The sequence below is a fragment of the Loxodonta africana genome, chromosome 18 (genome assembly GCF_030014295.1).
Source record: "Loxodonta africana isolate mLoxAfr1 chromosome 18, mLoxAfr1.hap2, whole genome shotgun sequence".
Lineage (NCBI taxonomy): Eukaryota > Metazoa > Chordata > Mammalia > Proboscidea > Elephantidae > Loxodonta > Loxodonta africana.
The window spans coordinates 63,281,062-63,293,608 of NC_087359.1; the positions used below are offsets into that span (position 1 = coordinate 63,281,062).

At 41.7% G+C, this 12,547-nt stretch overlaps 2 protein-coding genes across 9 annotated transcripts in view; one reads left to right on the forward strand and one right to left on the reverse strand.

Moving 5' to 3' along the window:
- SMYD4 (SET and MYND domain containing 4) overlaps nucleotides 1-4,479 on the reverse strand; it is a 49,689-nt gene extending 45,210 nt beyond the window's left edge. For 4 of the 8 annotated variants that reach the window (XR_002787412.2, XR_002787411.2, XM_023556269.2 and 1 more), the window contains exons 1-2: nucleotides 4,210-4,479; nucleotides 2,915-3,060 (exon numbers count right to left, since the gene is read on the reverse strand). Coding sequence is in view for 5 of the 8 variants with exons in the window: in XM_023556269.2 (XP_023412037.1) it covers nucleotides 2,915-3,048 (134 nt within the window). In the remaining 3 variants the exon portion in view is untranslated. Of the gene's footprint in view, nucleotides 1-2,914; nucleotides 3,061-4,008 lie in introns of those variants that run through there. The other 4 variants (XM_023556267.2, XM_023556268.2, XM_023556266.2 and 1 more) reach the window with 4 other exon arrangements.
- Nucleotides 4,480-4,649: 170 nt separating this feature from the next.
- RPA1 (replication protein A1) overlaps nucleotides 4,650-12,547 on the forward strand; it is a 61,681-nt gene continuing 53,783 nt past the window's right edge. The window contains exon 1 of the mRNA XM_003416816.4: nucleotides 4,650-4,766. Coding sequence (XP_003416864.2) covers nucleotides 4,734-4,766 — 33 coding nt within the window. The 5' untranslated portion in view covers nucleotides 4,650-4,733. The remainder of the gene's footprint in view (nucleotides 4,767-12,547) is intronic.

A 12,547-nucleotide genomic window follows, 5' to 3' on the forward strand; every position in this document is an offset into this window, starting at 1 on the left:
CTACGCCCTCTTCCTTGGTGAGCTCATCCAGTCTCATGCCTCTAAATGTCATTTACAATTCTCAAATCTGTATCTGTAGCTCAGGCCTCCTAAACTCCACTCAGACATCTCAATTTCCACGTATCTAAACGTAAACTCCTGATCTTCCTTCCCAAAACAGCTCCATCTGCAGCCTTTCTAGGTGATGGCAATTTTATTCTTCCACGTTTGACCCTTTAGGCTAAAGTCCCTAGAGTTATTTTTTTATTTCTCTCATTCTCTAACACATCACGTCCCATCTGTCAGGCAGAATGCCCACCTTTCATATGGGAGAACAGGGTTCAATTGCAGGCCAATGCAACCACCACCTGTCTGTGGAGGATTGTATGTTGTTATGATGATGAACAGGTTTCAGCAGAGATTCCAGACTAAGACAGACTAGGAAGAAAGGTCTGGTGATCTACTTCCAAAAATCGCTAATGAAAACCCTGTGGATCACAACAGTCCAATCTGTAACCAAGGCTACCACCCTGGTCCAAGCTACTATCTCATCTCTTACCTGGACTGATGCAGTACCTACCCAACAGGTCTCTCTGCTTTTCTCCTTCCCCCCTAGTTTATCCTCAACACAGCAGTAAGCGTAATCCTTTAAAACAGGGGTCAGTAAGTTTTTCTTAGAGGGCCAGACAGTAAATACCCTGGCCTTACAGGCCAAGAGGCAAAATCAAAGACATTATGTAGGTACAGGAGAGAAAACAAATTTCCACAATTTTTTGTTGACAAAATTAAAAACATAATAATTGTGTACAATGTTTTGTAATGCAGGTCTACTCATGAGAAAAAAATTTTTAATGATAACATTTTACTTAATTGGGGTTCAAGGTCAGTGTTCTCCATCATTAAATTGGTTGCAAATGTTTATGTGTAGAAACTATTCTTAGTTGGGCGATACAAAAACAGGCCAAAACCAAAAAAATCAAACCCACTGCTGTTGAGTTGATTCCGACTCATAGTGACCCTACAGGACAGAGCAGAACTGCCCCATAGAGTTTCCAAGGAGTGCCTGGCGGATCTGAACTGCCAATCTTTTGGTTAGCAGCTGTAGCACTTAACCACTGTGCCACCAGGTTCTCCCCCCCCCCTAAAAAAAAGGCAGTGGGCTGGATTTAGCCTGCAGGCTGTAGGTTGCAGCCCCCTGTTTTAAAAAACAATCATATCACTCTTCTCTCAAAACTCTGTGCATTTGCTTTCTATTGCTTCATACAAATTGCCAAACTCAGCAGCTTGAAACAAAGCTCGTTTATTACCTCACAGGTCTATAGGTCAGAATGAAAGAAGGCTGAGCTGAATTCTCTGCTTAGGGACTTACAAGGCTGAAGTCAAGGTGGGCTCTTATCTGGGAGATCAGGGGAAGAATCCAATTCCAAGCTCATTCAGACTAGTGGCAGAATCCAATTCCTTGTGGTTGTAGGTCTGAGGTCCCCAGTTCATTGCTGGCTGTCAGCCAAGGGCCACTCTGAGCTTCTGGAAGATGTTGGCATTCCTTGCCATGCGGCCCCCTCCATCTTCAAAGCTAGCAATAGCACACTGAATCCTGCCATGCTTTGAATCTCTCTGACTTCCCCTTCTGTTAACAGTTGGGAAAAATGCTCTGCATTGAAAAGTTTCACCTGATTGGGGCAGGCATCCTCAGATAAGCTCCATATCTCAAGGTCAACTGACTTGGGACTTTAATTACATCTGCAAAATCCCTTCATTGCAGTCCCTAGATTAGTGTCAGATTGAATAACCAGGGGACAGGAATCTTGGGGGGCCATCTTTAGAATTCTGCCTACTACACCCCGCAAAAGCTTCCTACTCAGAGTAAAAAGACAAGGCCCTTACCAGGGTCTACATGATCCGTGCCATCTGCTCTCCCCCAATCCCCATGCCTGCCCCATTATATCTCTAGCCTTGTTTCCTACTACTCTCCCTCTGGCTTACTCTGTTCATCCACATTAGCCTCCCTGCTGTTCCCTCAACATGCCAGACACATTCCCAGCGTAGGGTCTTAGCTCTAGTCTCTGCCTGAGATGCTCTTCTCTTAGCTTGTTGACTCCTTTACCTCCAATCTTTGCTCAGGTTTCACTTTTTCAATAAGGCATACCCTGACCACCCTACTTAATACTACCACCTGCACTCTTGCTCCTGGCACTGCCTATTTCTCCTACCCTGTTCCACTTTTTTTTTCTTTCCCTTACTGTACCTATCACTTTTAATATATTACATACTTCGTGATGTTTATTGTCTCTCCCTCCTTGATAGAATTAAGCTCCACAACTGTTGACTATTCTGTTCGCTAATTATTCCAAGTATCTAGCACTGTACCTGGCATAACGTAGATGATTAATAGGTATTTACTGAATGAATGAAGTTTCAGGAAATTCCTATTTCTGTTTTCTACATATGTGTGTAGTAGATTGTGGTGTAAAATGTATTTCTTACTGAAGGTGCAGTCAAGAGAGTTTGAAAACTGCTGGAGTTAAACTATATGACCTATAAGGTCCTTTCCAAATTTGAGCACTTAACAAAATTTCACATGCAGCTAGTAAATCTCCACCATATCCTTTGGGAGATGGCAACGTTCACAACCTAGTGACTATAGCAAGGCACCGAGTTACTGAAATACAACACTGACACAGAGAAAGCTAAATAGTCATCCTTACCTGTTCTGTACGGTTGCTATGAGTTGGCATCGACTCGACAGCAACGGGTTTGGTTTGGGTTTTTTTTTTTTTTTTGGTTCTATGATTGTGGGTTAGAAAAGACTGGAAACAGGAAGAATTGTTGAATGCCCCCAAAACACAAAAGTCTGAAATTAAACTTTCCACAAAAAGAGGTATTACTTCAGAGCAAACAAAAGAGAGCAAGTTCCAGATCACTTCTAGTCACTTACTGAAAAAGCGAAGAGCAGTGAAGGAAGACATCACTCAAAGTCCCTGCTGTAGAAATTGTGTCCCGAATGGACGTCGGGAGCAAAGCCCACTTCCTGAGTATATATGCTTTCCACTCATCCACAGGCAGATCCATGCTACTTTAGATCTGTAAAATGAGTAATAAGGAATCAGATTTCTATAAATGCACAATGCCAGACAATTAAGATTTTATTCAAGCAAAGTTAACGCAAAAAAAAAAAAGCAATTCTTTGGGTCTTTTCTATATTTGTTTATATGGATGTTTTGTTGTCTCGTGGGGCAGTGGTTAAGAGCTCAACTGCTAACCAAAAGGTTGGCAGTTTGAATCTACCAGCCGCTCCTTGGAAACCCCATTGGGCAGTTCTACTCCGTCCTGTATGGTTGCTCTGAGTCAGAATCGACTTGAAGGCAGCAGGTTTTTGTTGTTTTATAACAAATGTCTGAGGAAGGATCTATATCTTCTCACACCAACTCACTCAATAGTAACTGAAAAAAAAAAAACTGAAAGCCTACTACATTCCAGGTACCACGTTAGGTGATTGCTAATCCATGATGAATCAGAGTAGATAGCTACCATCACTGTCCTCTTGGAAGCTCTACCTACTTAAGTTGCTCAAGTCAGAAGTCTGGGAGCCACCAGATTTTTCTTTTTTACTCATCCCGGCAACTATTCAGTTAACAAAGATTTCTCTCCTACGGTTCAGTTTTCTCCTTCAATTCCCAGGCCATTCTTTCAGTACAGGCCTCAAGATCCCTTGCCTGACATCCTTTCCAGCATCATAACTAGTCTCCTTGCCCTCAGTTTCCCCCGACTTTGAGAAAGATGTCAGTCCTCTGCCTTAAATGCATCAATGCTCTTCCTAGTACACAGGGAAGACCAGTACCAACTCTTCATTATTTGACCCTTGGCTTCCTTTCTAATTCTCAAGTGCACTTCCTTCTCTGTACTCTACCATACTGAAATACTCATAAGCTACCTCTTGTCCCCCAGTTTGCGAGGCTATTTCATCTCTCCAAAATTTTTGCAGAGTCTATTCATTCGGCCAGGTTCACCCTACTCTCACTGGGTGTTCACCTGGTAAACTCCCATACATCCTTCCAGGTTGTATTCATACGGCACCTCCTCCTGGAAGCCTTCCCTTGATCTTCCATCTATGATTGCAGTATACTTTGTGTCTGTCCGGTGCATACCTACTTTTAGTTTGGGCTACTCACGGTGGCTACTCCCCCGACAGACTGTGCTCTCCTCTGAGGGCAGGAGCTGGGTCTTATTTACCTTCAGAGGCCCCCACAGTGCCAAGCTCAAGGCCTGGCACCGGCAGGCGTTCGCACTGGGCTGGCCAAGGAACAAAGTCACTGCTTTGCCTATATTTAGCAGCAGAGTTCCCAGGGAACAGCTCTAGCTCTCCTCCGGGCTGCCAGTCTGTCTCCCCCTAAAGACAGCGCTGGGTACGCTCCCAAGAGCCCGTTCGGGAAGCTCCCGGAACTGGGCCCCTGGCGCCATTAGCTGTTTCCGCGCAACTCTTGGCACCTCCTGCGGCTCGGCGCTCCGCCCCCACGCCCCATCGTCCCGCGACAAGACCCCGCACGCCCTTGGGCGGGTCACGTGGGCCGTCCACCGCGTCTCGGCCAGTCCGGTTGCTGCTTGGCCCCTGGGCCCGCCCCGGCGCCGCACGCACGTCGGGAGGTGGCGTGGCGCGCGCAACTCTTTGGGCCAATCGTTTTGGAGAGCGCGGGACGCCGGGGAGCGGAGTGGGGGCTGCGGAGGAGCCGGAGCGCCGGAGTTAACGCGGGGGAGCCATGGTCGGCCATCTGAGCGAGGGGGCCATTGCGGTGAGCGGCCGCCTGGCAGCCGGGCGAGCGGGACGGGGAGCTGTGGGCCCTGGAGGCAGGGAGTTTGGAGATGTGCGGAGTGGAGGAGCGGAGGGGATCTGGGGGCGGTGGGGAGAGGACTCAAGGGGAGTAGATGGCGGAGGGGAACCGCCGAGGTGTCTTTCTTGTAGGGTCCATCACTCATTCGTCGAAGGATTTTACCATCGTCTTTTAAACATGGTCACGTGTTTCGTATCTAAGAAAACAAAATAAACACCTGACTCCCCGATTTCCCTGCGCCTGCCACTGTCTCCTCCCTTTTCCCCATCTCAGCCAAACTTCTGCAAAGTTGTTTTCAGCTATTTCATTGCTTCACCTCGCATTAACTCGTTAACATGCTCCAATCGATCATCCCCCGATCGCTATAGAAATATCTCTGGCTTAAGTTATTGGTGGTCTCCACGTCGTTAAATCCAACAGATACTTTTCAGTTTTCAACTTACCTGAGTTCTCAGCAGCGTTCTCAGTCTGTTGAGCATCGCTTTCTTGTGGTTACACTCTCTTCGTTTGGCTCCTGTGGGGCAGCTTGGTTGATCTTTGTAAATTTTGTTGACTCGAGGCTCTCTTCTAGGCCATCCTCTTCCAAGGCAACCTCATAACCATCTATGTATGGCAATCGTTCACACATTTCGTTGTCCCGAGCTGCCTTTATGCTGAAAACAAGCCTGTTTACCGGATATCTCAAAGGCATCTCAAATTCAACATGCCAAAAGCAAACCCGTTATCTTCCTTAGTCTGGGTCTGTCAGGGTTCTTTATTTTGGTGAATGGCACCATTGTCGGTTAAATTATGCTAGCCAGAGATTGAGAAATCATTCTTGTGACGTCCTCCATCATCCTGTATGTCCATTTACTTCACCAAGTCCTGTATATCTTACCTCCACATGTGTTTCTTAAATTCGTTTACTTCTCTCCATACACAGCGTCATGTGTTGCCTGGATTACTCACTCCCTACTCAATACCCTCTTCCCTTCACTCCTGTCATCCCAGATTCTCACTGCTCTCTCCCCAGCCTCATGGTCTTTTTTAAGTTCCTGGTATATTCCATACTCTTGCCTTCCGCGGGACCTTCGAACATGCTTTTCCCTCTGCCTGTTGCCTGAGTGGTTCTTCACTCTCCATCTCTCTAGCTAACGTTATCTTCAAATCCCAGCTCAGTTGGGACTTCCTGAGGGAAGCCTTGTTTGACCAAATTTTGGGAACGTAATCACTGCTTCTTCACTTACCACCTGTGTAACTTTGGGCAGGATACTAAATGTTTCTCTGCCTCCTTCCTCCTCTTAAAGTGAAGGTGATGATACCAAGTGCATATTCCATACGTGGGAGGATTTAATGAGTTATTCCATTTAAAGTGCTTAACCCAGTGCCTGATACATAGTAAATGCTCAATACATGTGTCCTATTTTATTTATTTTGTTGTTGAGAGTATACACAACAAAACATACACCAGTTCAACAGTTTCTACATATACTATTTAGTGACATTGATTGCATCCTTCGAGTTGTGCAACCATTCTCATCCTCCTTTTCTGATGTTACCAATTTTTTATAACCACTGATTTAATTTTACATTTGTAGGTTTATTTAATTAAGAGCAGTTACTTTTTGACTCTCCCACTGGATTGTAAATTCCATGAGGCCACTAATTATGTTTGCTTTTTTGCTCAGCATAGATAGAATTGCCAGCACTGCTTTAGCTACTGGGGATACTGTGCCCGATGTTCACTAATCACATGAATGCATTAACCAAAACCAAACCTGTTGCCGTCTAGTCAATTTAGACTCGTAGTGACCCTGTAAGACAGAATAGGTTTCACAGTGTGGCTGGCAGATTCAAACCGTCATCTTTTGGTTAGCAGCCAAGCTCTTAACCACTGTGCCACCAGGGCTCCCTCAATGCATGAGGCAGTGAAAACAAAGGGATAGTGATGGATGGGGAAGAAAGGGAGCTTAGGGGAAAGCAGGAGGGGGAAGAAGGGTAGGTGGAGGCCTGTAAATACTTGCTAAAATTTGGGGATGCAGAAATGCTGAGACCTGAAAAGTGATTGCAGACTGTAGTCCTCATTCTGTCCTATAGGGTCGCAGTGAGTCGGAATTGACTTGACAGCACAGGGTCATTGGGTTAGTCCTCATTCTGACTCAACAGCACTGGGTCACTGGGTTAGTCCTCATTCACTTTGTAGTTGCTACCTTGCACCTTAAAGAAAATTATGAATGATTCTTCACTTTTAAAAGGAATGATCATGAGATAATTTAAATTTGCTGAGTGATTTTTCCCTGTATTCAAAATTTTAGAAACATATTTCCAGTGTTGGGTAAAGTGTTACTTGAGTTTTACTCAAATGAAGGAAAAAAAAAAAAAAGACGTTTGCATGTGTGTATGTGTCTATCCTGGCAGCGTGTGGCGTGAACTTTTGTGAACTTTGATTATCAGCTAAAACAAGTAGTATCATTTAAGTGCAAAAGACACAGGCCCAAAGGGGAAAGAAAAGAGCACACGAATAGTAGAGGCTTTTTGAGCAAAATAAAAATAAAAGATTATGCGTGGAACTGTTGTGATAAATGGAATAAATGGCATTTCTATCTTAAGTACTTGGGTTATAGAAAGAAAGGGGAAGGAACTAATATTTCTGCTTTCCAGTGTGCCAGACACTTTGCAGATAACAATCAGTACTTATATTAACCCTGTAAGGTGGGTTTTTATCATTACCCCCATTTTACAGATGAAGAAATGAAAAGTGCAGAGACATTGAATCATTTGTCTATAGAGCAGGGACCCAAATTCATGTGCCCTTGACTATCACATTCTGTTGGCATGGTTTTTCGTTGTTTTTTTTTTTTTTTTTAATTGTTGTGGTAAAATGTATGTAACACAAAATTTGCCATTTTAACCACTTCTAAGTGTACAATTCGGTGGCATTAATTACATTCATAATGTTGTCCAGCCATCACCACCATCAGTTTCTAAAATGTCATCATCCAAAACAGAAATGCTGTACCCGTTAAGCAGTAACTCCTGCATTGCATCTTTATTGTATTTTTTATTATACAATAATAATTTGTATTATTATAATAAATTGTATTGTCAATTTGGAAAATTTTAAAGCATTTTTAAGTGTACATGCCATACTATGTATCCCAGGAAAACAAACCTCAAATTCAGTATTTGTGATGACACATTTTAAATTGGAAAAAAAAGAAAAAGTAATATGCGAACATGGTTTTAAGATCAAATAGAGCAGAAAGGCATTTAAGGCTATTATCGATCTTCTGTCCCACTTAGCTCCGGCTCTTTTCACAAAAACAACTGCTTTTTTTTTTTTTTTTAATCCCTTTATTAAAGTTTGGAGCCCTGGTGGTGCAGCAAAGAGCTTGGCTGCTAACCAAAAGGGCGGCAGTTCGAACCCACCAGCTGTTCCTTGGAAACTCTATGAGGCTGTTCTGCTGTCCTATACGGTCGTTATGTTGGAATGGACTCAACAGCAATGAATTTTTTTGTTTGCTTGTTTTTATTAAAGTTTAATTTACTTAAAATGCACCTATCTTAAATGTACAGTTTGGTGAGTTTTAGCAAATGTGTACACCCCTGTAACCAAACCCCTAATCAAGATATAGAACGTTTCCAGCAATGCACATAGTCTCCTTCCCCATCCTCCCACTCTAGGTGTTCTTGTTTCTATCACGCTGTAGGTTTTGACTGTACTAAAGCTTCATATAAATAGAATGAAATAATATTATCCTTTTGATCCATTTCAAGTTTGATTTCTTTTATGTATGGTATGTTGTTGTTAGGTGTTGTTGAGTCGATTCCAGCTCAGCGACCCTATAGGACAGAGTAGAACTGTCCATAGGATTTACAAGGAGCCAACTGGTGGATTCAAACTGCTGACCTTTTGGTTAACAGCCATAGCTCTTAACCACTATGCCACCAGGGCTCTGTATGTATGGTATAGAGACCATTTTTCCCCATGCAAATATTCAGTTGTTAACCCAGCATCATAAAATGAGTTAGGAAATGTTCTTTTCTATTTCCTGAAATAATTTTTGCAAGATTGATATTTTTTGCCTTAAATGTTAGATAGAATTCACCAGTACAGCCATGAGGCCTAGAATTTTCTCTGTTGCAATATTAAGAATTCAGTTTCTTTAATAGATGTGGAGCAATTTAGATTTTCTGTTTTTTTTGTATGTTAGTTTTGATAATTTGTGTTTTTCAAGGGATCTGTCCATTTTATCTAAGTTTTTTGTGATGTCGTTCATAGTATTTCTTTATTATTTCTTTTATTTGTGTGTGCATACATATGATTTATAGTTCTGTTGTACATGGGGTTGCAGTGAGTTGGAACTGACTCAGTGGCACCTAACAACTCAGCATAGTGATTCTTCCTTTTTCATTTCTTACTTTGAAAATATCAGAATCAGAATTCTAGGCATATCAGAGAATGCCAGACTAGATAGAGGTTTATCCGTTTTATCGATCTTTTAAAGAGCCAGCTTTTGGTACAATTCCCCCCCCCCCACATTGGTTACCCATTTTCTATTTCATTAGGTTTCTCTTTTATTTACATACGTGGGTTTAATTTGTTCTTTGTCTAGCAGAAACTTAGATCATTGATTTTGTGCCTTCTTTCCTAATATAAGCACCTAAATCTATGGTTTTCCCTCTAGGCGTTGTTCTAGCTACATCCTACAAATTTTGATAGATTTTATTTTTGTTTTCATTCACTTAATACTTCCTACTTTCCCTTGTGATTTTTTCTTTAACAGATGGGTTGTTTAGAAGTGTGTTGTTTAATTTCCAAATATTTGAGAGAGTTCTAGATAACATTGTTACTGATTTCTAGTTTGACCTGATCCTGTGTGATCAGAGAATGTACACTGTATGATTTCAGTCCTTTAACATTTATTGAGACTTATTGCATTGCAAGTACATGGTAAGCTCCATGGATGTTTCCTGTGAAGTTAAAAATATACATTTTACAGTCGTGAAGTGATCTAGTTAGGTCAAGTTGGTTGATGGTTTCCAAGTCTCTTATATTTTTACTTTTTTTTTTTGGTCAATGTGCCATATCAATTAACTGAGAGAAAAAAGTTGAAATCACCAGTTATCATTGTGGATTTGTCTGCTTCTCCTTTCAATTCTGTCAGTTTTTGCTTCATGTGTTTTGAAACCCTGTTACTGGGTACACTGACTTAGCATTGTTCTGTCTCTTCAGGAATTTACCCTTTTATGATTATTGTAGAGAAAAGACTCTCCAACTCAAAGTAAAATTAAAGAGATTTATTGAAGCCAACATATCATCCAAATGAGGGAATCATGAAAACCTCAGGGTCTGAAGCTCATGGATTCCAAGGGAGGAATACAAGTCAACCGTAGTTACAGTGCCATATGAAGAACTACACAAATGATATTCTGATTGGTTTACAATGATTGAGGTCAGTCAAAGGAAGGACAAGGCAAAGCGTGATCTTTAACATTATTGTTTATGTTAAACACAGCTAACATACATTGATTGGCTAAAAGACATAATTACAAGGTGTGTGTTCACAGAGTGAGTCTCATTACTGGCCACAATCAGTGGCATGAAGATGGCACGATGGGAGCAGATTGTTAAACACTACCTTGCCCAGAGCATACGATTTTTTGGAGAGGTCTTACGGGTTTTCGATAAGGTTTGGTTACAGATTCAGTTAACCTTCCCACAAAACCTTAATAATAGGGTTGGTTCTTCAGCAACATTTAGTTTGAATCTGTGTGAAAGGTTACACATTGAACTTTTAGCACTAGTTCAGCCATTTCTTTTATTTTAGGTCAGCAGTCTCTTTTGATTTTATATCCCATATCATTACTATGAAATGTCCCTTTTTATCCTTGGTACTATTCCTTGACCTGAAGCCTGTTTTGTTTGATGTTAATAATTTATCTTTTTCCAATATTTTACATTTCTTGTAGACAGCAAATAAAAACCAAAACAAAACCCCAAAACCGTTGCTGCTGAGTGGATTCCGATTCGTAGTGACCCTATAGGACAGAGTAGAACTGCCCCATAGGGTTTCCAAGGAGCAGCTGGTGGATTCGAGCTGCCAACCTTTTGGTTAGCAGCCTTTGCTCTTAACTACTGCACCACAGGGCTCCTTAGACAGCAGATGATCAAATAGTTGGGTCTTACTCATACTCATGGTTCCTGGGTGGTGCGAATGGTTTATTCTTGGCTCCTAACCTAAAGGTTGGTGGTTTCACATCCACCCATTGGTGCCACAGACGATCTGGTGACCTGCATTAATAAAGATTACAGCCAAGAAAACCCTATAGAGCAGTTCTACTCCAGTACGTGGGGTCGCCATGAGTTGGGATCCACTTGAAGGCAACAGGTTTGGTTTTTTGGTTTTTTTTTTTTTTTTTGGTATTCAGTCTGACAGTTTCTGTCTTTTCATTGGAGTGCTTGGACTATTTACACTTAATATGATTATTGGTATATTTAAGTTTTTTGTCTTGCTACTTGTTTTCTATTTGTCTCATCTGTTTTTTGTTCCTTTTTTTTTTTGCTTTCACTGGCTTCATTTGGATTATTTGAGTATTTTTTATGATTCAAGTTCATCTCAATTCTTAACTTATTAGCTAGACTCTTTGCTTTACTTTTTTTTTTAAATAATTTTTATTGTGCTTTAAGTGAAAGTTTACAAATCAAGTCAGTCTGTCACATATAAGCTTATATACACCTTACTACATACTCCCATTTACTCTCCCCCTAATGAGTCAGCCGGCTCCCTCCTTCCAGTCTCTCCTTTCGTGACCGTTTTGCCAGTTTCTAACCCTCTCTACCCTCCCATCTCCCCTCCAGACGGGAGATGCCAACACAGTCTCAAGTGTCCACCTGATACAAGTAGCTCACCCTTCATCAGCATCTCTCTCCAACCCATTGTCCAGTCCTTTCCATGTCTAATAAGTTGTCTTCGGGAACGGTTCCTGTCCTGGGCCAACAGAAGGTTTGGGGACCATGACTGCCAGGATTCCTCTAGTCTCAGTCAGACCATAAAGTCTGGTCTTTTTGTGAGAATTTGGGGTCTGCACCCCACTGATCTGCTCCTTCAGGGCTTCTCCATTGTGCTCCCTGTCAGGGCAGTCATCGGTTGTGCTGGGCACCATCTAGTTCTTCTGGTCCCAGGATGATGTAAGTCTCTAGTTCATGTGGCCCTTTCTGTTTCTTGGGCTCATAGTTATCGTGTGACCTTGGTGTTCTTCATTCTCCTCTAATGCAACATTTTTAAAAAATCAGAATTAGTACATAATCTTCTTAATAGAGAAGTATCAAAAATTCATATAAGGACAGAATTTGTCTCTGCATTACAACAACTCAGACTTACTTGCTTCAACTTCACCCAGATGCCCTTGAACCCTGTATTTAATAATTTATTCGTGATATTTTTCTGTCTTGCATTTTGAAGAGCTCTTTTACCTATGCATGATTCGTAACATGCATTGGTCATTTGGAAAATATTGGCTCACTGAGTTATGCAGATCTGCCACTTGTTGGCATATTTCATTTTGTAATATAAAAAATTCATGTTTATTACTATCACTCCTGATTTCATCAGAAAAGTTTTTAAGTATTGGGAAGCTGTAAAGCTTATGCTGGTGAACACGTTTTCCAAAGTTCTGATTTTCACTTGAAAACTTTAATTTTGTCATTGGCAACAAATGCTGTCAATGGTTTTCCTTGAAAACAGGCTCACTTCATTTAT